Source organism: Apteryx rowi, unplaced genomic scaffold, assembly GCF_003343035.1.
Source record: "Apteryx rowi isolate R43461 unplaced genomic scaffold, aptRow1 scaffold_62, whole genome shotgun sequence".
Classification (NCBI taxonomy): domain Eukaryota; kingdom Metazoa; phylum Chordata; class Aves; order Apterygiformes; family Apterygidae; genus Apteryx; species Apteryx rowi.
In genome coordinates, this window is record NW_020450894.1 from 1,271,016 (window position 1) to 1,298,185 (window position 27,170).

General features: G+C 38.4%; 1 protein-coding gene across 1 annotated transcript in view; it reads left to right on the forward strand.

The window, feature by feature from the left end:
• The window catches only part of KIAA1549 (KIAA1549 ortholog), an 80,364-nt gene extending 56,209 nt beyond the window's left edge, over window positions 1–24,155 (forward strand). Inside the window, exons 13-21 of the mRNA XM_026083877.1 lie at window positions 1,696–1,710; window positions 6,340–6,545; window positions 8,338–8,561; window positions 9,528–9,672; window positions 11,320–11,553; window positions 12,499–12,551; window positions 16,408–16,553; window positions 18,457–18,611; window positions 23,901–24,155. Coding sequence (XP_025939662.1) covers window positions 1,696–1,710; window positions 6,340–6,545; window positions 8,338–8,561; window positions 9,528–9,672; window positions 11,320–11,553; window positions 12,499–12,551; window positions 16,408–16,553; window positions 18,457–18,611; window positions 23,901–24,155 — 1,433 coding nt within the window. The remainder of the gene's footprint in view (window positions 1–1,695; window positions 1,711–6,339; window positions 6,546–8,337; window positions 8,562–9,527; window positions 9,673–11,319; window positions 11,554–12,498; window positions 12,552–16,407; window positions 16,554–18,456; window positions 18,612–23,900) is intronic.
• Window positions 24,156–27,170: the final 3,015 nt, after the last annotated feature.

Consider the following 27,170-nt stretch of genomic DNA (forward strand, 5'->3'; position numbering starts at 1 on the left):
AGTCTTGCAGACAGTTATATATGCAGCGGAGGTCACAGCAGGACTTGATACAATGTGGGCATATGTCTGTAACTGTAACTTTGAAAAAGTGAGATTAAAAAAAGAGACTGGAGAGCTAAAAGTTTTAAAGATGAGATATAATTCAGACATCAAGATGCCTTGATGTTATACTTTAGAAAGAGGAAAATGCAGTGCTGATACATCAGTAATGGTGAATTTTTTTGTGTGTATGAAGAACCAGATTTCTACCACTTAAAATGCAGCCATTTATCTTCGAGGTCCCATATGGTCTATTCCTTTCCTCACTTAGGAGTTGATAAAACACTGCAAAATCACTTTCTTTTTTTTAATTAAAGCATTTTTTCTTAAATTCTATTCCAGTTTAAAAGTGTGTGGTTAACTGTGTCACAGAGTTTTGTTTCTGAGATCTTTTTGGCTTTAGATGGCCTGCTTCCTGCTTGAGGCTTTATTTACCAGATCTTTGGCTTAAATCACAAGAGCTTTCCTATGGAAAGTTCTGATACTAAAATATCTGGTAAAGAAGCTTGTAATATCCCAGTCTATTTTTAATACATGTGACCTTGGTAGCAGTAGAAACAGAAGAAGAAAATATTGACCATATTATGAGCAGAGTCTTCCGTACATTGAATGTTTTTCCATGTGTTCAGTGAAATACCAGCTGAGATGTAAAGGCAGCTACTGAAGAATGTGGTGCCTTTGAAATTCAGGTCATAGCAGGCATTCTTCAATTTATGCTCATTTTGAAGAAATGACATTTAGAGGAATATGTAAGGTAGTCACTTTATATAAACCACTAGGCCTTGGCCAGTTAAACAGTAAGTTAAACAATGTATGGTTTGTAGCTTTCATAACATGGACTACTCCTGCAAGAGCAAGGGTGATGGAGCAGGCTTTCTTCTATAATGAGCATGTAAGAAAACAAAGCACAAGCTATGCAAATGTGACTAGAAAATTATACCTCCTAATAATTCACAAGGCAGTATATGCTATACACACTTTACACAATTTATTAAAAGAAGACACTGTCCTGTTGCTATGTGTATATTTCAGTGCCTTAGGTTTGTTATAAGGTCCCGAAATCATACCTAGATTAATATATATAAAATAATGTTACGACAGAGCTCATCTCAGGCAAGACAGTTGGTTTATGAGTTGGTTCAACCTATCTGACTTCAGTTCTGTTGCCCTGGTTTGGTGTTGTCCCATTTCATCTTACCAGGGCACTCCATTTTTTTTATCTCTTCATTTTTCATCTGGCTTAAAAACTCTTATGTGAGGTTTAGCATGTTGTTTTGATCTAAGAGTGCTACATATTACCACATCTTAATTATCTGGCAAAGACTGCAGGAATACTGTGTAAAATGTGTCCTTTTTACCCATAGTGCTCTTGATGGATAATTTCTTTTCTGCAGCGGTTGGTCCCTCTGATTTGGTAATCAGACAATTTTTAACATTCAGAGTTGGCCTCAATATCTGTAGAGAACTCTGTGCCTGTTAAATGGCAGATTCAGCTCCTTTTTGTGCAGCTGAGGCTTGGCAGTTTGATCCAAGTTATGCATTTCATTCAAAAGCAAACAGAATCATCTACTGCTGTATTTTTTTCCAGTTGCCATTCCAGCTGAATTATTTGTAATAATTACTGTGTTGTCTCTTCTTTTTCCTTTATATTGTCAGGAGCAAACAGAGTGGGTAAGTAACCAGAGCTGGTAGTTGAGTACAAGTATGAATAGAGGTGCTGGGGTAGCTGTAATTATATCTTAAGCATGAAAGGATTTGTCTTCTGAGTCGAAAAAACAAAATTGCTTTTGAGTTATTGACGTAGAAAAGGTTCTCAATAACACAAATTATAGTCGTTCAATACAAACACATTTTTCTAATTTCCTCCAAATTCTTTCAAATTACTGAGGAAACATCCTCACTGTGAAAGAGGCAAAACTGAGGCAAGCTGTTCTTGCTTGGTATAAACAAGTTACAGTCACAATTAGCAGTAGTTAGAATTGGCCTCTCTACTGGAAGCTTAAGAGAAACTCAGGCAACCTACAAGGAAGCACAAATATTTTCTCACTAAACAAAGTGTTTTACTGATCAGAACTGAGACATAGCAAAGATGAGATGAAAGAAAGCTGGCACTCTCTTTGCTAATGAGTACCGTATCTGGCGATAAATTAAGGACTGTGCTCTTTCATAGTCATTTCTCTCTCGTAAGAGTAAAGACAGATGAGCAAAGGTTGTCGATGAGCCTTTCCATCGTTAGCTTTGTACTAGTAACTAATGAGAGTCATCAGCTGCATCCTGCGGACATTTGGGATATAAATCAGCTGTGTGAAACTCGTGTGAAACTCATGTGAAACTCAGTCTGCACAGGATTTGAAGCCCAGTGGATCAATGGAAGATTCCCATTGACTTTACCTGGTTTTGCGTTAGGCTTTGTGCACCTTGGTTGCAATGTCCCTTGTTTTTATTTAAGGGGGTGGGAGGAAAGAGTAGCCTTCCTCTATCTTCTGCTGTATTGGTTTACAATTTCCTGCAGAGCAATTCCTTTTCCCAACGCTTCAGTTCAAATCAGCAATTTCAACACAGGCAGTAGTGAACATTGATCCTGACATGTGACCTATATGGACCAGTTGTTGAAACCTGTTCTATCCAGTATTTGGGTAATTTAATTCCTCTCCATTATTTTTCAGCTTCAGCTGTCTGGTCTGAGATCAAAATTTCATTCATATAGTGGCATCTGATAGCTTTATAAGAAGGACTTTCTAACCATGGACAATAGTGTAATGAAAGTACTTTGCAATGAAAAATCATTATTTTACCCTGTCAGAACTTCTAAAGGAACTCGTTTGTGTGTTGAGTTTGAAATGGTCTGTTCTTTCATTGTGCATGTACAGCACCATGCAGTTCCCAGTGTTCCTATCTGCTTTGCTATACTTCCATCTTGGTTTACATTTATAGATGCACTCAGTATGCATACAGAGAGGATTTAAAGGCCAAATGCAACATAGGCATTTTAAATTAAAAAAAAAAAAAAAAAAAAATCTTACTGCTGTGTTTCAAGTACCTGATGCTGAAGCCAGGTGGGCACAAACCGAATTATTCAGAAGGAGTCAAACGCTTCCTTCTGTTAAAAAAAAAAAAATAAAAAAAAAAAAAAAAAAAAGCCCTGGAAATCATTAAGTGGCTGTATATATTGGAGTTTGCAAGTGTACTTGAGGTAACTCTCTTAGCTGTAGATTAGCTAATTAAAGTTTTGATGAACTGTAATAATACTACATTAATTATGGGACTGAATTCTTGGGAATCTTTCTTCTTCTAGTGGTAACAGGAGTTACTTGTTTCTGTGCTTTTAAGGAGACATAATCAGATCCAAACTGTGCTACAATTTGAGTATTTTCCTTTGAAAGTAAGCCTTATTGCTGGTATAGCAGATGACATGAAAGTAAATTTTGCCACTTTTACCATATTTTTCCTTTGTCCATTTGTCCATTTGGCCTTTTTTGGTATATTTCTTTATTTGGTGCATTTCTTTGATGTATTTACTCTTTTTAGCACTGGTACTGTGAGTTATTTCCTGGGGACAGCTCCCACACATCCCTAATAACTTTGCTGGTATCCGTTGTCAGGATAGGGCTTATCCTTGCAGTGTTTACTACAGGAACACAGCTTCAGAGAGTTTTTCCTTTTTTGTGTGTACATCTTTTCTGCAAAAGCAAAAGAGAATAGCATTTCATGTTACTCTAGAACCTTACCAAAATTTGACAGTGGACTTTTACAAAATGACTTAAGAACAGCTTCAGCTGAGAAGTCTGCCAAGCATCTGTTTATAGAACTGTCACTTGAAATGAAAGGTTATGGATGAAATGTTAAAGATTCAGAGTGTATGCTCAGGTATGCTTCTGGGATCCCCAGTGCAAGAAAGACATGGACTTACTGGAGCGAGTCCAGTGAAGGGCCACAAAGATATTTAAGGGACTGGAACATCTGTCATATGAGGAGAGACCGAGAGAGGTGGGGCTGTTTAGTCTGGAGAGGAGAGGGCTTGGGGGATCTTATCAGTGTATATAAATATCTGAAGGGAGAGTGTAAAGAAGACAGAGTCTGACTCTCCTTGGTTTTGCCCTGTGACAGAACAAGAGGCAAAGGGCACAAATTGAAAGACAGGAGGTTCCGTCTAGACATAAAACCCAACCAACCAAACAAACAAAAAAAACCCACCCCAAACAACCCAAAACCCACTTCTTTACTGTGAGGGTGGTTGAACACTGGAACAGGTTGCCCAGAGAGGTCTTGGAGACCATCCTTGGAGACATTCAAAACCTGACTGGACATGGTCCTGGGCAACCTGCTCTAGCTGACCCTGCTTAAGCAGGGGAGTTGGACCAGAAGATATCCAGAAGGTATCTGGATACCTCAAGATTTCCAACCTCAAGAATTCCGTGTTTCTGTAATTGAATATGTTGGACCTTCAAAACCAAGTAGTATGAAAATATAGCCTAAAAATTCTATGTTGGAGGTCTGTGAGCTTTCAGAACTGCGGTTAGACTGGAAAGGTTGGAAAAAATAACTAATGTGTGTAAAAATGGAAAAGACAGATGCAAAGTTCAGATTTCTGTTGCACTACAGGCTCACTCTGAGGAATTTGGACAAACTGCTTAATATATTTTGTGCCCCTCTCTGTGAGAGGCAATGCTTGCTTGCTTCAAAGAAATCAGTGAAGATGGTACCCATTAATTGTTGTGAGGATGACAGATGGTAAAGATTGTATAAATAGCTACAAAAGAGAGGTAGATATATTTCAGTTGGTTAAAATGGTCTGTGTCTTGCAAAACATTTGACATGCAGAGATCTTGAGCAGAACTGTTTACCTTCACTTATATAGGAAAGTCTCATTTATAAATGATGCACAGTATTTATAAATGCATCAATTTTAGAATATATTGGTCAAGTTTGAGAGAAATATGGGAAATAAGAATTTTTCTTCATTTGGGGCCAGACTGCATTCCAGCCCAAAGTAATATGGTGTGAGTATTATAAAGTGTGCCATTCCTTCCCTTTGCTGCTCCCCTTCAGTGCTGTAGGGGGGAAGTAAAGAAATAATCAATCTACTGCAGTCTTCTACAGAAGGTAGCATTCACTTCTCTTCTGAACCTTACACATCATTACCACCAAGTATTGCAAATGGATCCAAGCAATGGCTGTTTTCTTTTCTTTCCTGTCTGTCAGAGTTGGATCAGGCTGATAAATTCCACTCTTTCTTCTCCTGATCCTGAATCTGAGAGTCACAGCCTGTCGTTATAAGTCCATGCAAGGATTCAGGAATCTGTCCCTCTACTCCATTGTGTTTCTCCATAAGAAAGGTCACAAATCTAAACCTTTCATTGCTTGTATTTCATGGTGAAAAGCAGTTTGAGAATTTGTTGTGTTACCATAAAGACAAGACAAATGATTATTTTGTAATTCCTTAGTAGTTGTTGCCAGCTTAACTGACATAATGGTTTCGTATTGGCCTAGCTCCAGTAAAAAACAACAACAACAACAACAAAAAAAACAACAAAAAAAACTCTTAAACATGTGCTTAACCACAAACCCCTAGGGTAATCCTGCAGATTTCAGGTCTTTGAGGGAGATGATCCATTCCTGTTCAAGCGATTACCTGTTGGCTAAACCAGGGCTGTAGCTTTCCAGGTGTATTGGTTTCCATAACTTCACTTCCTGATTGTATTTGGGTTGAGATAACCTCTTCAACAAATTACAACATGGCAATATTTGTGCAGCTTGCACATTAGTATGTTAACTGTTTATTGTGTCACTAAGAAGAAAACAGTGCTTTAAAAGCTTAAATCAGTAAAAGGGCTATAAAATTCTTTGTGTTTTTTGTGGATTTTTAAGTCTTTTTTGTTTAGTTAATGTATCGCTCCTTCTATGACTTAACTTTTAGGAACTGCGTTTTGCAATGTGACATCTTTTTTTATTGCTTTTTTGAAACTCCATTTGAGGAATTTGCATCTCCTTAAGTACTGATAAGAAGAACCATTAGCAGTATGGGCTAGAGTGGATTGAGATTTGGGGGTTTTGCACATGCCAAGAGCTTGATTTACAGAAATAAAGAATGGCAGTTCACCTTCTGGAAATGTAATGGAAAAATGTTTATAATTTGCAAATGACTGGGTAAACTTATGCACTAAATGTGAATCAGCTGGAAGGCCTAAAGGGCAAATTAAACACAGATGGAAAACATGGCAGTCTCTTAGCATAGCATGACATTTGACTGAGGTAACCCTAGCAGCACTACTTTACTCTATATTTGTTCTGGTAACTCAGGACCTCCTCAGACCAGCAGTGGAAATGAGCAACACTCCTCAGCCTCTATCTTCGAACATGTGGATAGGATGTCACGTTCCTCAGATGCCAGCAGACGGGTCCCAAGCAAGATCCAGCTGATTGCTATGCAGCCAATGGCAGCACCTCCAGTTCAGAACTCCATACTTTCTGATCGAGTAGCAGAAACCAACAAAATTAACAAAGAGGTATTTTTAAAGTGCTTTGAATGTTCATGGAGGACTATGCCACTTACACAGATAGAGACTTCCATCCAAAAGGGAAGTAAAAAGAATCCAGTTTCTTTCTTGTAGTCAGGAGTCCCTCATTAGTTCCTCACTTACTCCCGAGGAGTAGAATCTTGACAAGTCACAGGTATGATCCTCTTTCCATCCGAAGAGGTAGTCTGACCTGTTACAAGAGATACCTAAAGCAAAACTTAAACAGTAAGAGACACTAAGCTGTGCTGATAGTCAGGATACCTTTTGTTACCATGCTTTTGCTAGCCACCAGTACATGGCTTATGAGAGTTCTGTTAATGAATGTGTGAGTCTGGCCCACCTGGGTTTCATTGTGCACTATTCTGTTGGCTTTCCTGCAACTCAGGATGCTGGTTTTACAAACAAGGTATCTTAGGGCACTCTGGGGTGTGAATCTGCAACACATTAATTGCTTCCAACTTCTCATGTACATGTGCGTATTTGGCAGTAATTGTTTAGAAACTTATTGCTTTCCCTGGGACTCAGGTTACTTTAGGCAGAATAAGAGTATGCCTGGGGACAGTAGAAGAGAAGGTAATGCATTGTAAAACATACACTGCCTGAAAGTACCATGCACCTGTGTCCTGATTTTGTACTGGGTAAGATAGCGTCTTCCCGTAAGTGAAAGTGGAAGATTACTGAAACCTTTAACTTAATTGTGCTAAGGTATTGTTCATCTCAGTACCTGACAATAGGGAGAAAAATTGATGCATCTAGTGTATATATAGACAAGAGAAGCCAGGAAATAAAAATATAATTATATGGGCAGAAGACTGATGTAATTCTAACTGTAAATGCAAAGAGTAAATCTGGCTTATGTCCCTCTTATGCCTTTTTGGATTTTTAATGAGAATACACAAAAGTGTCCATTTCTATCTGTTTAATACACTGCTGCTGATGCGTTCCAGGACTAGTCCAGCACAAGCAGGGTACTTGTGGCCCAAACCAGTGCCTAAGTCTTTTCCAGTGAAAAAAATCATTTCAATGTGTTGAGTGTTGAGCTGGGACTTAGAAGCATGGTGATATGATAGCTTTGCCCAGATGCTGGGATACACACCAAGGAATTTGAAAAAGGACAGGAGGAAGGCATGAAAACTCAGCCTGAAAGAAATCATAGAGCTTAGGATACCATGCCCATCTCAGGCCTGGGCTCTAATGCTGCTGCTGCATTTCTGCATAGCTTGTGGCAGCCCCTCATACTTAGCAAAGACACTGATTTGTTATGAGCTCAGTGAGCTGCTTTTTTAAGTTCTCGTTCCTCATGTGACGAACGGCATTAGAGGGAATGGGTAACAGACCTCAACCCTATTGGTCAAATATCTGTTTGAAAAGCAAAAGTAAATACAGCATATGTTGGTTAGTCTTATTTCCTCAGAGCAATGTCACTTCTGGCAAATGGCAGGACATTTTTGTGCTCCTGTTGCCTTTTATTAATACACTGTCACTTCTCTTTAATCGCACCTGCTATGCTGGCAATTGTATATAATAGTACATCTACCTGGGGTGATAATGCGGAAACTAAGCAGGAGGGAAAAATATCCATGAAAAAAATGTACTTACAAATTTCATATGGCTTGTTTTAATCCTTCAGTGTTTTTTTGTTTTTTTTTTTTTAGGAGGTGGGGCCAGGCAGTGAGGTGAGGAGGAGAGGTTTATGGAACAGCAGCAAGAAGTTCTATTTGCAAAAAATACAAATAAAACATGAAAAAAGCACTTTACTTTTTCTTCCTTATTCTTTAAGATACAGACAGCCCTGAGGCATAAATCTGAGATTGAGCATCACCGCAATAAGATTCGTCTTCGCGCCAAGCGCAAAGGGCACTATGAATTTCCAGTGGTGGATGATGTGGTGGTGGTTGACTCCAAAGAACAGCATAGAATATATCGTAAGGCACAGATGCAAATTGACAAGATCTTGGACCCTGGAGGCAATGTGCCTACTGTCTTCATAGAGCCCAGGAAGAGGTAGGGATTTCAAAGATGGGAAAGAACAGTTTTCTTTTATGGTCAAAGTCCAAAGTACATCAGATCTGTACTTCTGAACTTGCAGAGCTTAAAATTATTTTGATCCTTAGTTGAACTTGAGTTGGCTGGGTGAAAAGCTTGTCCTTTTTCTAAATATTTTCATTTACTTCTGTATGTACCAGTATGCTTTGTTTTCAAATTATTCTTTTACAAGTTCGCATGGATGAATTCTCAATAAATACACCCAAATATATGAAAACTGTTTTTAAACAAATTAGTATTTGCTCTGCCATTTGTTTGTTTTAGTCTCCTGTTTTGTAGGGAGATCAAAATTATAATATATTGTAAGTACTAAAAAAACCCAAAAAACAGAGAAAATATAAACTGCAAAAAACACTTTTTATAAAGGAAAGAAAAAAGATGCGAAATAGGGAAACCCTTGAATAACTTAAAAAACATATGAAGTTTCTGAATGTTAAGGGCAAATTCACAAATAATGTGTTCTTCAGCTGACTTGTCCTGGTCAGGTTAAACCCAAGGTGCCAATTACAAAACCTGGTCAGTGGCTTTGTCTCTTCTGCTAGTTAGAATGTATCAGACTTCCCATGGATCTGGGAGCTGTGGAGAGGCACAAGGGGAGGCTGGAGCATGGGTTGGGTGGCTTGGAAGATGGATGTAGAAAAGAGGTGACACTGGAGAGAGTTTGAATGAGGAGGGGGACTGTTTGGAGAGCTGAGACTATATTAGGAGGAGAAATTTGAGGAGAAAGATTTGGGGTTAGTAAATGGGACTGGGTTGAAAAACTGAGGAAGGGAAGAGAGACAGGGCTGAGACAAAGACGACTTGGAGGGAATGGGCAGCAGAGTTCAACCTTGAGAGAGATTGAGAAGGAAAATTTAAAAAAAGAAATATGATGACCTGTCTCTTGTTTGTTTGTCTCTGCCTTTTTGTTTTCTTCCTATTAAGTTCTCGTGCAAAACGTTCTCCCAAGCAGCGCCGGCGACATCAGATAAATGGTAGTCCTATTGATGCGGAAAAGGACAGGTTAATCACAACTGATAGTGATGGGACGTACAAAAGGCCTCCAGGAGTCAATAACTCTGCGTATATTGTATGTATGTCTCTTGGATGACAAGAGTATTCTGATAATTGTAATGAGCATTGTGACATAGGGAGATTTTGGCCTTCTGACTGTGGTCTGTATGGCTAGTTTCAGTCATAGGTAATTAGCATGTAAATCAGAGCAAAACAAGGATTTCCTTGGCAGTCTGTTAGTATTAAGCAGTAAAAATCTGCCAAGAATTCCATCATTTTAAAGAAGTCAAGAACTAAAACCTTGTTTTCATTAGCACTACCATATTATGCACAGGAAAGTGTGCTTTGCGTGTTCCACACTATGTTGAGCATAGTTTCACTTTAGTCCAATTTGCTGCTTGTTATATATTCATGTTACAGGAATTTTTATCCTTTTCTCTTACATAGTGGAAGACTCAGTTCCCTTCATGAGAAATTTTCTCGTCTTTAAAATGTAGGAATTAATTATTAATATAAGAGTAACAGACATCTTTGTACTGCAGTAACTTGGAACAATTCTAGTACAATGTCTTGAAAATTAGTTTTGTTTCCTGTTTAAAAAAGGCAAAAAAAATGGAGAATGCTTCTGTTCAATGATATCCATGTCATAAACTGTATTTGGGCATGTTTTAACTACTTTTAATCAGTCTTTACTAAGCCTAATGCTAGCATTGGAACCCCCTGGACAGCTTTCATCTTGAAAAATAGATTAATAATTTTAAGAATTTCACTATTAGCTGTATATGCAGTCAGGTGGCTATAATGTGGATTTCTGTGGATCCCCGTCTGCATTCAAACAAGAGCATGATGATTTTAATGTCATGCTGTAACAGAATGAATTATCATCTGAAGCTATTTAATTAAGACTTGTCACACAGCAAGCTCAGCCCCTTTGGCATCTGTGGAGAGACAGTACTCAGAATGCTAAGTTCCTGATGAAGCAGAGGCTTTTGCATCTTGACAACCAATTTTGCAGTCTGCATGCAGTGGCAAGAATGAGCTTTGATAATTGGTCTGCTACTGCAAAGCTGGTTTAATTTTCTGTTACTGATGAGCAGTAAGCCCATGTGGTAAGATCCCAGATAGTAACTGTGATGCATGCCTCAGGTAATGCTTCTGTGAAGTACTTAGTGAATCCCATTCAGGTGATGCATTCCAGTTCAAGATCCATGCGGCTAACCACTTAGCTGTTTAACAGCTCCCTTTGTGTGTTTTTCTGGAAAGCAGTAGTTGCTTAATATTACTGCTGATGTGGTCAGTTGTAACCTAAAAACTGAATTCATTTCTTGGTATTGCAAAGACTTCAGAGAATTCAGAGATGTATACAGAGCAGATTGTCTTTTTCTGGGTGGAGTAAATGCTGACTGCATGACTTCATGTACATTTGCAAGCCACACGATTCCTGTTACAGCTGTGTAACCACTGATGGCACTGCTGCCTTATCTAGTATTGCAGTGTTTCAGGTTACACTGAGGGAAGCATTGGAACAGTTGGTGTCATGGATGTGCATGCATAAGTGGGGAGGGTAAGGAGCAAGTTTTGTCCAGTGCTGGCACTTGTGCCATTTATCCTATTCTGGTTTGGCGAAGAGAATGTTACTCCGAATTGAGACCTGCTGCATCTTGGAGGTTGCCTTGTTAGATCTCCTATCTGGCTATCCTTCGCCTTCTTTCTACTTTTCCAGTCTGATCCAGACTTGCCTCCTGAACCTCAGTCATCATCTTCAGCTGACCTTGGGAAGTTTCCTGCCTTGCCTTCCCACCCGGTCTCCCAGTACATCCCACCGCAGCCATCCATCGAAGAGGCTCGGCAGACCATGCACTCTCTCCTGGATGATGCTTTTGCCCTGGTGGCTCCCAGTAGCCAAGCAGCCAATTCCACTGCCGTCACACCACCTGGGGTCTCTGCAGGACAGCCGGTAAACAACACTCCTGCTCGAGCAGGGAGGGGAGCCACATGCACCCAGTGGGGATCAACTTATGGTCCAGCTCAGGCAGTAAACAACCCATTTAATGTGAGTGATGCATTTTGAAAGGCTTTTCTGGGCAGGAAGTTAGCACCAGTTGAACCATGGTCGCTGTTATTGTACCTTTTCTGTCAGGACTTATCACAAGCACTGAGCAAATTCTGGAACCAGGAGAGTTCATAAATGATCTGTCACAAAATGGTGAACTTGCTTTTTAAGTCACTTGGATTCTTTTTACCTTTTCCCCTCCCTGTCAAGAGAGAAAATAGGAGTTTTCCTCCTTTAGCATAACTTTTCTGTTCTTCTCAGTTGTGATCATTCAGAGATCAGTCTTGGCATGTCTAAGAGGGAAATTAATTTTTTTAACATATGTGCTAGTTAACTATGTATTTTGAAAAACAAAAAGAATGTATTGTTTTTAAGTTGTGTTTTTCACCAGGGCATCCAAATGCTTTGGAAGCTGTGAGATAGGGAAGCAATATTTCTGTGTATGAGCACTGAGACACATGAATAGTCAGGTCAGCTGGACTTCCACAGCAATTCAGCAGAAGTTGATGAGCTTGCAGCCTGTAAGAGAAAGGAAAAGCTTAGTTCCCTGAAAATTTTAAGCTAAATAGACATTGGGGCAGCCCTTCATCTTCAAGGGAGAGAGAATATTTTTGAAAGGTTTCTAAGTTGTATAAAGACCATGATCAGACAGAAGAGACTGCTATCCCAGTGTAGTGATGCTTCCCAGACCTTTTTGTGCAACTCAGTTTGTAAAATTAAGCTGTAAGTTGCAGACCAGTTGCACATACAGGCCTAGTGATCTCTGCTGTTCATCACTTAAAGGACTGACAGTGAACTTCCCAGTGTGTGGATTTTGATTTTAATTCATTTGTTTCATTCTTTCAACAGAGGTATGTGGAATTTGGAATGACTCCGCCAACAGCACCAGGCATCCTACCAAGGTATTTTTTCACTGATGGAATTATCATTTATTATTTTCTTTGCAGTTTCTCCAGAGTTCTTACTGGCATTGGTATGTTATTGTGCAAAGAACTGTATAGAGTCCAGATCCAGCCTGTGTAATTTATTTATAGAGCATGAATGACATACTGAGACTGTGTGGAATCCAAGCCTCCACTTAAGAGAAATGTGTTTCTAGCCCCTTGGCTGTAGATAGCTTTCCAAATACTGAGGAAACGATTGAGTTTCAGCTTTCAGAGAGCTTGAAACAGTGACTCAGATGCATGCACTTCTCCCAGTACTCTTGCTTTCATCTCATTTCTGTAGCCTCAGTACAACACTCACTTGCAAAAGCTTGCAAATGACTAACCGTCTCATTCTATTTTTAGCCAAGTTAAGAACAAATTGCAGAGCATACTGACCCTCGCAGAGAAAGCCTGCTTTGCAGGCCTATTGCTGTAAAATCAGTGGGGAACAACCTTTCCATCTTCCTCTGGCCTTACTGTGGGAGAATCATGTAAAGAGAAGAAACAGTTGCCCAAGTGATGGTTCATTCTTTCTTTGGTGTCTGTGTGCATGTGAAGTCAGCTTCTTCTCAGTCACATTACTCACTTGGGTCATGCTTGTCTTGCTCACACACTCCAAACTGCTGCAGCTGAGGTGGTAAAAAGGTGGCCTGAAACTACTCATCCATTACCTTCTTAAAGCTCACCGCATGAGGAGGAACCCCACTGGTATCAATGTTGTTCGTTAGATTTCATCTAATGTCTTCATTGCCTTGGAAACTTGGTAGTTCTCTAGCTACAAAATGGATATGGAGAGCTTTCCTTTGTCCATTGTTCTGCAACCCTATTTTAAAAGTACCAACTAGAAAAAGAGAGGGCATTTGAGTCTGTAAATACATTTGCTTGTTTAGGTTTCAGCTGAAACAGTTTCAGCGTGAATGGAGCATATGTGAAATGGTTCAAAGTATGGCAGTCATCTTTGTCATGGGTTTATAAGTTAGATACCTTGTGGATTATGAGCTTTGAGACTGCCAACATTTTATGTACAGTGCGTAATCAAATTACTGACATTTGGGGTAACTGTTGGGGATTTTTTTCTTTCTTGGCCTTTTGCAGATTCAGGGAAAAGCTGATAAACTAGTTACAAAAGTGCTGTAACCCATGTTAAAACACCTGAGCAAGATATGGTCTTTGCAACATACTCTGTTCAAAAGCTCATCAACCCTTGGCATAGGCATTATGGATTTCTGTAACTTACAAATTGATGGTGTCATTATTAATAGTTCAAACACTTGACTCTACCAGTACCGGCAGATTAAGTTAACAATCTGCAAGGTCACTGACCTTAACAGGAAGAATTCCTTAAAAATTTCATTAAAATAGAAGGTTTCCTAGAGCTTCGTTGACAGAAAACCAGCAAAGAGCTGTCATGGTTGTGGAATAGAGGTTATGCTCAAATTCAGAAGATGGTAATAAATAAATTGATAGAAACAGTGCACAAACTGGAGAAAGGAAAATAACCTGAGGTCAGTGTGATTAGGTGGCATGTATCAATGTCATTGTTCATTTGCTTCATTTAAATACCCAAATGCATGGACTAATAGTTGGATAACCAGACTGTTTCCTTCTCTGTACAAATACAGTCAGCATCTTTAATGAACTGGAACAAACCTGGGTAAAAAAAATTTAAATATTAAAGAGCTAGGTCACATAACAGCTGTGCAAATATGTAGGCACAATGAACAGCTTTTACCAGATAAAGAATATTGCATAATGCAACAGAGATACGTAACATTTAAACCACAGTGGCCCAGTGCTGCAAAATTGATTTCTGGGGCAGTCTCTGGAGGTGAAACCATTTTTTTTTTTTTTGAACCTGAGAAGATAAACTGAAGGCTGGGTCTGTCTGGCAATAGAAAGCAGCACTAGAAAGCCTGTATAATATAGATTCTGAAATGTATCCAGTTTCCATCCTCTTTTGTTCATTTCTGAACTTTGAAGAGTAGCTAAATCTATCTATTATAAAGAAGGTTGGGCAGAGAGGGAGTTGGTTATTAAACTTGTTCCTTTCAACTACGAACCCATCAGCAATAAAGTATAGACCTCCTCTCAGAAAAATTGGTGCAAAAATAATACATTCAGCAATAATGTTAAGAAGATATTTTCTTTAAAGGCAATGGCAAAAGTCATAATAATTTATCAATTATAAGGTTCCAGCTCTGTGCTGTAGGCATAAAATGCTGGGTGATCACATCTTTCTTTTACTAGTTACAGTGATTAAAATAACAAAAGGCATTGTTAAACATTGCCTACTCTTTCAAACGTTTATTTTAACTAGTACATAAATCTGGTTGAAAATTGTTTCCTCTGGAGCTGCTGAGTGGACAATTGGGAATGTATGCAAAGAGCTAGGGGAATTATGACAATTCAACAATGGAATTGTTACAGCTTGAGCCCCTTACACCTTTTGCATGTAATATTGTATGCCAAATAGTTACTACTTTATTTTACAATTACGTGTTTTGGCTTTACTCGGATCTTTTTTTTTTTTTTTTTAATCAAACTTCTTGGCTATCTGTTCTCACATAGGTTGTTAGTTTTCCAGATAAAGCCCAGATCAAGAATAGGTTGAATTAGATGCAGTCACATGGTTTTCCTGTAGAACAAAAGAGTGTAAAAACATAGGTATTAAAGGGTGGCATAGGTTTCAGTCCATATCCTAGAACTGCTTAGATGCCATTGTGGTAGAGGTGCATAAAACTAGGCTTCAGTTCTCACTTTTTGTGATTTCATGTGCCTTACCTAAGAGGTTTGTCTCCCTTGCTTCCTTTATAATCACTTGCGAGATACAGGTTCTTTCAGAAAAAGATTTAGTGCACTAAATCCTTTTCTATGAATGCCTCTCAAGGAGCCTGTCTCTCTTAAATTTAATTCTTTAATCATATGTGGAGTCTAAGAAAGACTAGCCTCGTAACCTAGACACCTGAAGTTTAGGTGTTCACCTATCCACCATATTGGCAGAGAAACTTAGAAATCAATAAGCCATGAAAATTCAGCTGGCATCATTCTCTTAAAATATGATCTCTCCGTGTCAGGGTTCAGGTATGTTAATAGGAAGTGCAGGAAAAGCAGCATTTCCACCTTCTTCTCTGTTCCTGTGAATAAATCATAGGGTTTCTTCAACAAGTTGTGTTACCTTGGCACAATTAATGAAGATAAATTTATGACAGTTGCTGTATTTAACTCTTCTCAGTAACTATATAACAACAGTGATTATTACTGTGTGCAGAGACTATCCATGCCAGCCTGAAATAGGAAACATTAATTTTAGTATACACATCATCTTCCTTCACTTGTGCTATGACACCATTTTGTGTAGTTTGTTGCATCTTGAAGAACGACATGATTTTGAAAATATCCAGAAAAATGAACAGAACATTTGGTGAAATAATAATTGTTTGTGAAATACATGTGTGAAGTTGTTTGTTCTGTTTGATTTCGACCAAAACTATGGGCCCAGCAACTCTTCTTTTTTTTTTTTTCTTTCACTGAAGAAACTGTTCCTGCCATGCAAAAACAATATCTGTGGGTTTTTTTATTTTTCTCTGCATTGAAGAAGCTGCAACATGTGAAAAACACTTTTGTGAAATTTTTGTTAGAGTTTCTAACTTCTATTCCTGTGCAGTGCACGTTATGAAGGAGGAATGTATTTTTCGGATGTAACCATTTTGTAACATTTAAGGTTAAAATGTACATCAGAGGGATCATAAAGAGCTGAGGTATGAGGTATACATATATATGTTTTAATTGGGAGATTCACTTACTGTAATCTTGAGTTCTTACTTTTCCACAGACAGAACTTTGGGCCAGGTTTTCTTCAACCTGCAGAGTTAATGCACCCAGACCAGCAACTGCCTGAGGCTCAGTATTCCTCCAGAGCAATGTACTCGGAAGAAATGCCGTCAGTGGCACGACCACGACCAGTCGGAAGCACTGCAGGTACATTTCACTTAAATTGAACAAGCACTGAAATAGCTGGTCCTTTTCCAGGACTACTCTTAAATTGAGATCACCGTTAACACATCATTCTTCCTCGGCTACAACACTTGAAATGTGACCCTTGTCTTCAACTGCCAAAAAAAGTGATCACAAAGTGATAGTGAGGCCAAAGCTAGGCCCTGGCCCAGGTTAGCTTTACTTGCATAGGACCTTGCAGAAAAAGGCAGTGCTTTGATAATTTTTGTTAGGATCTTGCAAGCATTGGTTATCCCACAGTATATTTTCAAAAAAAATATTCTGTGAGAATAGAAAATAACTTAATTGTTTTAGACTACACAGTGTATGCTGACTTTCCACTGCAAATCTTCATTTCTTTTATGCTAAATGAACTAATTGATGCATCCCAAATCAGCCTGACAAAGAAACAATTTATTTTACTTCTCTGCATCTTTATTTTTCATTTCCTTTCCTAGAAATGTATGCATAAAAGCAGGATCTTTTACCATCTGAAAATTCTGTCTATTGCTGCTGTCCCATATGAAATCATCTTCCCTGATTTGGTTGTGATAGGACTGATGATTGCTGTGGAAATTGTCATGAATAAGATTCTAAGATCACATGGCAATTAAGCAGCAAACACTGATAGATTTATAAGAATGAAAGATTGTATTATGTAAATGGCACAGTTTCTCCCAGAGAAATGTGTTCTTCCAAGAGAGTTGAAGAGTATTGAAAATATGATCAGACACTTGTGTCATAGTCCTAATTTTAATGGTTGCTGACCTCTCCCTGTAACTGTGAAATGAATGAGAATGACAGGGATGTAGTGACTGTTATCATTTAATGCTGATTATTTTATTCTCTGATTCACGCTATTTTATATGTGTTCATGCATCTTCTGCTTTTAAATTTGGGGTGAATTCAGATTAGTTCCTGTCATTCAGCATAAGTAAATGCAGATATCAAACTTCTGAAATATCAGTTGGATTTTTTTGTGTGGAAGACATGACAGTGAACTGACATCAAGTAAATCATACTGTGTTGATTTTGTCTTTTCCTCCCTTCTTGTGCGTGTGCATACACACACACACACATGTTTTTCTGTTATGTATCTGTGGGTTTATTAAATGTTTCATTTCTGGTGTATTTATAAAATAAATTTTGTATCCCTGTGGGAGGAAATTCAGGCAGTAAAAAGGAAAGCTGACATGTTGCTACATGTCTCTTGCAATTAATGATGGTGGCTATTCTTGTATGTGTTTGAAAGCAGTGGGGAGGAAAGGGAAAGGGAGGGAGAAAGGAGGAGATTATCTTTCAGGCTGAATTAATAAAGGAGATACAGTGTGTTCTGACCTTCTCTTAGTCAGTGGCAGCATCATTTAATATTTAACCACAAAACAAAGCTGAAAGAACTGTACTCTTATATAGTTATGTATTTTATTCTTCTGAGAGATGGAATAGAAAGCAGTCTAGAGAGTTAGGGTCTTGCCAGTGTGATGCAGATAAGGTGTACCACAGTAGCAAATGTCTTCTCTTTGCTGCTAAGTCGTTTACGTGAAAGCATTGCCAGGGCTTTCAATAAACACTGTTGTGGAAAGGGCTGACATATTTGTAGAATGAAGTGCAGTCTAAGTCTGAGATACAAGTATCTCAACCTCTTCCTTCAGTGAAGTGGCAATGAAAAGCATCACACTAAAATGAATTGCACAAAATGCACGCAACTTTTCCCTCTTTATTCTGCACCGGTAGCCTTCTTTCTGCTGACCTTTTTTTTTAATTTACACAGAAACAGAGCTCCACTTTCTTCTTGTCTTCTGCTTCCAACAAAGTTTTATATTTGTCATTTGTCTGCCCTACAAACTTAACTGTGTATAAAGATGAAAAAACAATATTTGCTTTTAAGGTTCTCAGATACAGCACCTCACTCAGGTGGGAATTGCTAGCAGGATCGGAGCTCAACAAGTGGAGATCCCCTCAGGCAGAGCAGGGCATGGCCAGCCGGGGGGGCCAGGGTGGCCCCAGTACCGTGGAGAGGATGAATATGCTAGGCGAGATGCAGTGAGTACTGTGTTACACATTTGCATAGTTTCCAAAGTAGTGATATGTTCGGGTATTTTTTTTTTTTCTTGCGTTACTGTTTGGAACTTTTTTCCCTTGGAATACTTTCAGTTGCTTTTCTGACATTCTTTGCTTTGCTCTTCAAACCTTCATTAGCCCTTTTAACTTTTGCTTGCTGCTCTTTCACCTTTGCTTCTTTCTAACTGCTTTCTGTCACTCTACCCTAACCTTTTTTTTTAATCAGTTGAGGCCTTCACTCATTAATTGCAGTTCACCGCGTTTTGCTTCTGAACTTCAGCAGAGGTGGAGACTGCTTTCCATTTTCTTCTTTGAAATATGCCTCTTTATTTTGAGATCATTATAGGTAGAAAAAAACTGAATTAAATTGTCCCTGACCACCCTCTGGTTTTGGATTAGTATAGTTCTTTTTTCTTCCATATCAGTGCACAACAACAACCATAGAATACGGTACATATTTATACATAGCAATAGAGGTGATTCTAAAGGAGTTATTTTCCTAGCTTCAGTCAGCAGGATGTGGTAAATTAATACATATTAGTTTACAATGTTGCCTAGGCAGCCATCACGTTTTCACATTCTTGGCAATGCTGCTTCTGGAGAATAACGCTTCTGATTCAACCAGCTGTATGGTGGGGACTGAAAATAGTATATGGCCTTTCCAGCAAAGATATGGGTGTCTGCGACTGGTCACTGTTTGATATACTTGCATCTTGAAGCAGACTGACCTGTGACTGCTTCATTGCAGTAGTCTTGAGAGTGACACCTCTATGCCCTTTCTTTTGGTGGGCCCTTGCTAAAATTATCACTTTTCTGGTTCCTTCCTTAAGGAAGGAAGAAGGATCCGCTTCTTTTGCGTATTTACAGCAGTGTGTGTTCCCAAGACAAGATCAGTATTTTACAGTTGCTTTGCAGTATTGCATGATACTGAAATGGCTCTACAGAAGAAAAATGCAGTGGGCCTCATCTTTAGTTTTTCATGGACCTGAGCTTCCACAACTCCAACTGAAGACAAGAGGATTAATGTAAGGCTTTTGAGAACTGGGCACAATAGAGATAAACTTACTGATTCTATTCAAAAGCATTAACTGTCAAAGCCAAAAGATGTATTTGCCTAATTGAACTCGCTATTTGTGCTTACAACTGTAGTATTTGAGTACATAAACATTGCAATTTTAATTTGCATCTAGAAGAACACTCACATGAGAGATCTTAGTATCTCTCCTGGTCCATTTTCAGAGGCATGTCTAGGTTCCTTGGCAGCTCTCATCATTTGTCTTTCATTCCTGAAAGTGACTCTGCTTTTATGGATCTGTGAGCCTCTGCTCCAGCCCTCCCCCAAGTGCATGTTGAATCATTACATTGTTAATATTTATTACTTGTATTGCTAACATATTAATGAAAATTCAGTCAGAATCAGGGCCCCATTAGCTGAAATGCTATGCAGACAATTGTTTTTGACAACAGTTACCTGTACAACTTCACAAATTTGGTTACCATTTCATATGGGTACCTGTCACTTCACTCTGGGTTCACTTTCTTTTAATTAATGGGAGTTTAAACACTTTGGCTTTGACAGAACTTTTTGGTTGATGCAGTTTATATGTCACTGCATTGTGATTTTTTTCAGTTTGCTTTAAAAAAAAAAAAAGGTGGAGATTATAACATGACTAAAACTATATGGAGTGTAGTGTCAGTTACTTGTAGCAGGACTCACCTAGTGCCTGCACTTTGCTTTTCCCATAAGGAATTCTTTCTTTCTTGCAAAGGATAATTTCCTTTAATAATAATAGTAATTTCCTAATTCCTTGCAAAGGATAATAGAAAAAAAAAGTTGTTAGATAAGTTCTAACCTTGTAGTTTCCTATAATAAACTAAAGTACTGTCAGAGTTTTGGTTCCTTTACTACGGCAGAACTCTAAATTTGTCTTTCCTCCTTTTGGAAGGGAAGATTTACTTAATGAAAGTCAAGTTCCTTATGGTACTATATTCAACTGATCTTTTGCCAACAATCTTCCTGTATTGTTTCCCTCATTCTGTGCAAGTTTCTAAAATTAACTTCTTCCAGGTAGGAAGATCAGAGCTAGAGTGCTCTTTTCACCCATAACTCAAATAGGATCTGCATTTGTGTTCCTGCAGTGGCCTTTCTCCTCACAGTAATCTCACCTATAATTCCTATAGTTGGCACCCTCTGATTTTCCACTGGAATTTGATCTCTCACTTGTGCTTCCTGACCCAAAGTCAGCATGCAGGTTACCGTCAATTCACCTTAGTTCTCTATCTAGAAGGCCTAGGCAACTAGGGTAAATTGCAGCATTTCCTTACCTGACAGACACTACAATACTGAGCAAGTGGTCACTTGAGCAGCAGAACTAATGAAGAATTGATTTCTTAGTCTTGCAGATGTGTGTACTGTCTTGCACACCTCTACCTTTCTACCACCACCTGGCATCACCTTCTATCCATCCACAATCCCTGTAGCTCTCCGCTGCAGTACTTCAAGTCTTCTTCAGGTTTCCCGTGTTCCCCCAAGTCACCTATACCTTCCTATTTTACTTTTATTCCAACACCTCCCAGCCCCCACCCCAAACCATCTCAACGTGCTGCCAGTTGTCTCTCATGTTCCCTAACTATTGCACATGAAATACACGTTGACTGGCTCTGTGCTCTGACAGTCACAGCTGAGCACATCCTAACCTGTCTTTTCTGCCACTCAGAAGCAGATTCAATGGCAGCACAAATCTGGCTATATCTAATTGGTGCCTATTTTTTGTGAAGTTTATAATATATGTGCATGTTTATATATATGTATGTTTTTTCTATTTATACATATATATATTGTGTGTGTATATATATACCTGCACGTGCACACACACACACACACACATATATACATACACACATACAACTGCACACATATATGTATATAAGACCAGTTTTTGATATCTCTCCCTACATCAAGTTCACTTGAAATTGGCCAGAGAATTCACCAATTAAGTGGAGATGATCAAATAGACGATGTGATCTCATAAATCTTACTTCCTTAAGAAACAGTGCTAAAAAAAAAAAGGGGGTTATTTTTTCTCACTACCAAAATAGAATTTATTATGAGGCAGGAAGGATTCTAACTGGAAGACGACTCAGGAAAAGTATTTTTGTCAATTATTTTATATTACCATTAATCATAGAAGTTTTTGTATATAAAAATATAATTTAAATATGTAAAACTATATATACTGTTTATATATATATGCATATTGTGTATAAGTATATCTGATATTTCTTTTCAAAAAGAAATGCAAAAAGAAAAAGCAAAAATTCTTCCCTCTTTTTTACTGATGGACTGTTTATTTTGCTGTTGTTGTGCTATGCAGATGAGGTTTCTAAACTAATCTGTGTTTTTGAAAATCCTCAGGCTTGTTTAATTCTGGTGTTATATATTAGATCACAAAAATACGCACTCTTATTTTTGAGCTATTTAAGAAAGTTCGGATATCCTTAATGTTAAAAAGTAGCTACTGTAGTCAGCAGATTTTCTTTCTAACTTCCCCTAGGAAACCATTCTTATGGTATTAACTCAGTGCTGTATGAGATAGGAGCTGAATCGTGTAGTGTATTTCAATGTGTTTTAAATTTTTAATTTTTTTTATATCATCTCTTTTCTGTAAACCCACAGAGTACTTGTCAGGTTTGCTAACTCAAGACTGCATGTGAGAAGTAGTTTCAGGTTTCAGTGCCAGCTGCAATAACTTGGAACAATCAAGAGAGCTATTCATTCCTTTCTAATACTAAAATCACCTCCCTGTTATAAGAAGTAGATCGGATGTTACTTAGAAAACCTTCTTTACCTACCATTCTTCTATTAAAGCTTCTTTTCCTCTTTATCTCTCCCCTCAAATTAAATGTGTAAATGATCTGTGTTCCACATGAGCTATACAGGAGAGTCAGAGTGTGTTATTAGTTCAGTCGTGAACAAAATGGCTTTGATTTTTTTTTTCATTCATATTATGAGAGACATAAAGCAGCATACTCTCCTGCCTTTTTGTTTCCTGCATGCTGCTGTCACAGTAGCTCTAAGTTCCCATATTTTCCCCAGGCTCTCCTCTGTTAATACCTTCATCCCCCTTCCCCCTTCTCCAGAAATCTTTTACCTGACCTTGCTTTCATTTCTTCTCTCACCAGGTTGCCCTCTCTTCCACTACTTAATGCTTATCCACAGAGAAAGTTAGTGCTCACTAAACTGTGATAACCGTGATCTGAACTCTACTGCAACTAGCTGTTCTTCATCCCCCAACACAGACCCTTTGAAAGAGGATTGTGCCGCTTTGCGCAGAGTTGTGCTTTCAGTAGGGTGCATTCAGGCAGCCTTATGTCGTTTGTGCCAGTGTTTCCTTCTGGCTATCTCTCAGCCTTCACAGATACTAGCCAAGAAGAAACACTTGTTTTAGGGATCTCAATTGGAATTTAGGATTTCAAAACGTATCCTGGTTTGTGTCTACACTGGGAGTCGATACAGTCACTTAGTGTACTGTAAATTCATGCTTCATTTTAGTGTAAATGTTTTTTTCCATATGTACGAGCCCATAAATTCTTGCTTCTGTTTTATTTCTTCCTTGTTTCATGAGAGAATATACGTGACTGAACAAAAGTAGAAGTAATCCCTTTTCACCTTGAAATAATGATTGTCCCTAAATTGGAATAGTTTTTCTCAAATATGTAGGTATTTTCTCCTGCTGCTTCTTCTGTTGACCGTGTTTTCCTGGGCGCTGGTCAGCCACAGGATCCTCTCAAGTGTACAGTCTGATCAGGCAAGCCAGACAGAGAATGAGTAGGTGAAAATAGTAGTATCCCTATTCTGTAGATAGTAGGGAGAAATGAGACCTGGGAAGATAGTGTTTTGCCTTCTGTCTTTTAGGAAGTTCATGGAAAGGCAAGGAAAATGAAGCAAACTCCCTTGAATAGTTCCAGTTCTGTGTTTTTTCTCCCCACCTCTCCCAGTAGAAGTATCAGACATTAGGAGAAGGCCAGACTTCATGTGGATGTTCAAAGAGATTTTGAAAATTCTTGAGCTTGAGGCAGTCCAGCAATTTTATGTATGCTTGTTGTTTTGTGCTCCATAGAGGAATCATTCATTCCTACAGAAGAACAGTGGCAGCAGATAGAAACATCTCCATGCTGCTTTCCCTCTGTTCTTTGCTTTTTTGCTTTCTTGTCTTTTCTGGGATAATCATATTTGCTTGGAGTACAATAATGTTTTCTACCTTTTTCCAGATGCATATGCATGGACACCAAGAATATTCCTCCTCACCAGCATTCCAGATGCCGAGGACTTCAGCCAGACAGCCTTCGGCACCCCCTGCTCAGCTCCCACACAACAGCCTTCAGGGCCAGGGGCTTTGCTACACCACCAGTTCCACTGAGGACCTCCAACCGGGTCACTCTTCAGCCTCCCTTATAAAAGCAATTAGAGAAGAACTTCTACGACTTTCTCAGAAACAGACAACAGTGCAGAACTTCCATAGTTGATTTAGCATTTTCTTGCAAATCTGCCAGATATCTGCTTCCTATGGAAGTAAAGAGTTAAAAGAAATCAGCAATGTTATTCTCTCAAAACAATGAACTCTCACAGCTCTGTTGACAGTACTCTGCAAAAAAGAAAAAGGCAGCAAAATGAGGATAGTAAGGGGAGACTGGAGACAAACAGGGGAAGTCATCAGTGTCATCGCAAGCAATGTTGTTCAATCAGCTAATATTACGGTGCTTCTCCTTTCTCCCCACCCTCATTCAATCTAACAAATAAATAAAACTTTAGGTCAAGAAGTCAACACTCCAACAACAAAAAAATCACAGGAACAAAGTCCAAGTATAGTAGACTCCTTTTTCTAAGGAAAAAGGCAAAGGTTTGCCTGAACTGAATGACATTTTGCAAGAGGTTACAAGTATTCTGATCTCTCCAGTGTTTATGGGGAACTGTTTTGTGTTGCTGTTCTTCAAGATGACAAACTGTATCAAATCTAGGGTGTTGATCCCACGTAAGAATCACTTTGGTTGACAATAACAATAGGACTACTTAGAATAAAAGGATTTTTGAGCTTCTTGTAACAAACTGGAACAGTAATTGTTATAGGTCTGTGCTTCCGAATGGAGCTACCCTGTGCACTCTTCTTTGTTTTCCTTCTGGTGCTGAAGCTTCAAGTGTTCCTTCATCTTCAATGTTTGCAAAGTGAAACATTGGCCTTGTATAACTAAGAAAATATCTGTAGACTCATTCAGGCTGGAAAAACAAAGCAAAGCATCCAAACAAAAAAGGCTTGGTATTTATTTTGTTTAAAATTATTGAAATCTAGGTGAGAAATACTTAGCCACAGTTGAATTTGGGGAATTGTGTATGTATATCTTTAAAAAATATATTTACATACTATATGCTCTTGTAAGACCAGTGATAAAATATTGCCACTCTGTAGTTTGCTTTGTGGACAGAAAGCAAGCCAGCCTGACTGGTACAGGGTCACCAGCATTAAGTTATAAATTGATGTCCTAAATCATTGCTTATGTTTGGATCTGAATAATTTTAGTGAAAGTCAGTGACAGTTTAGAGCATTAATATAGGCTTAGATTTGCAGTTTTGAGACATTTTCTATATTTATACCTGTTTCCACTGTCCTCTGGACAAAGGGTAAGCATTATCCCCATGGTAAGAATGGTACATGCCATGGAGCTGTTTGTCACTTTTTTTTTCCAGAGTTTTAATTTAATATTAGCTATGAATTTACTAATATTTGGCCATTGCATAACTGTAACTGACATAATACATATGAGAATTTTAATTAAGTTGTGATTCATTGGAGTGTTTTTATTTTCAGATCGGACTGAACTAAAAGCTAACAAGGTGGCACAGAGAATAGAGGGTAAGCTTAGTTTTTCTGAGGAGGCTTAGGAGCCTTGTGCTGTGAAAACGATAAGCAAAAATACTTGGTGCTATAATTTGGGTATATCAAACACCGAAGTGAATAGTAGTCATAAAAGGTCTAAGGAACAGTTGTCTGCCAAGAAGATCATTGGGCAATTACCAGGGTAGGGCTGGGTTTGCCTCACTTGGGTAGAAATGTCATTGGTAAAATGCAGGTATGTAACACTGGTACAGTACGGTGTTCTTTGGCTTCCAACTCTGTTTCCTGGTTCCAGTGCATGGTTCAGTAGCTGTGATGGGACGAATTCAGAATGAAATGAAAACAGGTAGAAGGATGCCATGGAAGAACCCTATGTACCTTGTTTGTGGAATATGCATGTAATGTTATTTGTTGCCAAAGCTAGGAAGCAACTGGCTGCTTACTGATGTGGAAAAAAGGATGGCTTGTTCTTTCCTCTTTTATTAGGAAGTTAAGTTATTCTTTGTTTTCCCCAAGTTCGTCAAAAAGCTGTATGAAATTGTTTAAGGGACTTACTGTAGCAAAGCAGTTGGAATTCATTTCCAATTCCCTGGCCAATAATTTAAGCCCTGATGGGCACTGGTTAAAGTCTGAATTGAGTCAGAACTCCTGGATGGTTGTGACCAGCAGTACCTATGGGTCATTTGTTTTTTTGAAAAATTTTTAAGCTTTTTGTGTGATGATCAGTTCTACCATAAAAATAAAGCATTAGTTTTCTGCCAAGTTTATAAACAGGAATGCTGCTGAAACTTTGAAGAGAGACTTTCAAAGCAGATTTGAAAAATGAGAGGTTTTGCAGAATGAAGAGTGTATCAGACAATGTTCATTGGGTCTTTTTGAAAATGCTGAAGACTGTTCTTAAGCATTCTTGTAAAAATTCTCTCCTTCACAGCCCAGATCCTTCTCCAGCTTAATTCTGCAGTGAAGTCAGTGTCCTGTGCTTATAACAGCAGCCTCTAATTATGGAAATTATCATGGAGTAATTAGCACGTTACTGTGACTTCATTTCAAGAAAATGTGGGATTCTAGAATGCTATTTCATTATCTGTGTGCTGGTTCCAGCTACTTAAGTTTAATAAGGAATATGGAATAAGAGCTTTAAAATTTATAGATGCTGATGCCATTTGTCATTTCTTTTTGTTAGTGATGGCAATGCTATTATCATATTCAGTCTTTTTATGTTTGGAAGAATATCCTTTCTATTTCTTTCCAGTCGCAAATATTACTAAGAACATGTAAAGGACAAATAGTTTTAGGTAAATAAAAGAGGCCTTTTTTGATTTAAAAAAAAAAATCCCTCTTCAAACCCTAGCTAGTTCACAGATAAGGATGGTAATGTATAAGAAGTTGCAAAGCTGTGTTTGGAAGTTCTGTTCTCGATCTGGTTAGAGATCTGATTGCTGTTCACAAAAAGTGGCATGGCAAACTCTGTATATTCACACAGATAACACATAAGGCACTAAATGTTTCAGTTCCAAGGATGGTCTTAACAAGGGGGAACCACACTTTACTTTCTGCAGCTATGGGAAAGCTGTGTTTTTCATGTGCTACAAAGGACTCTGTGGTATGTGCCAAAATACTGTATGTCTTTCTGCTTGTGAATTCAGGGAGA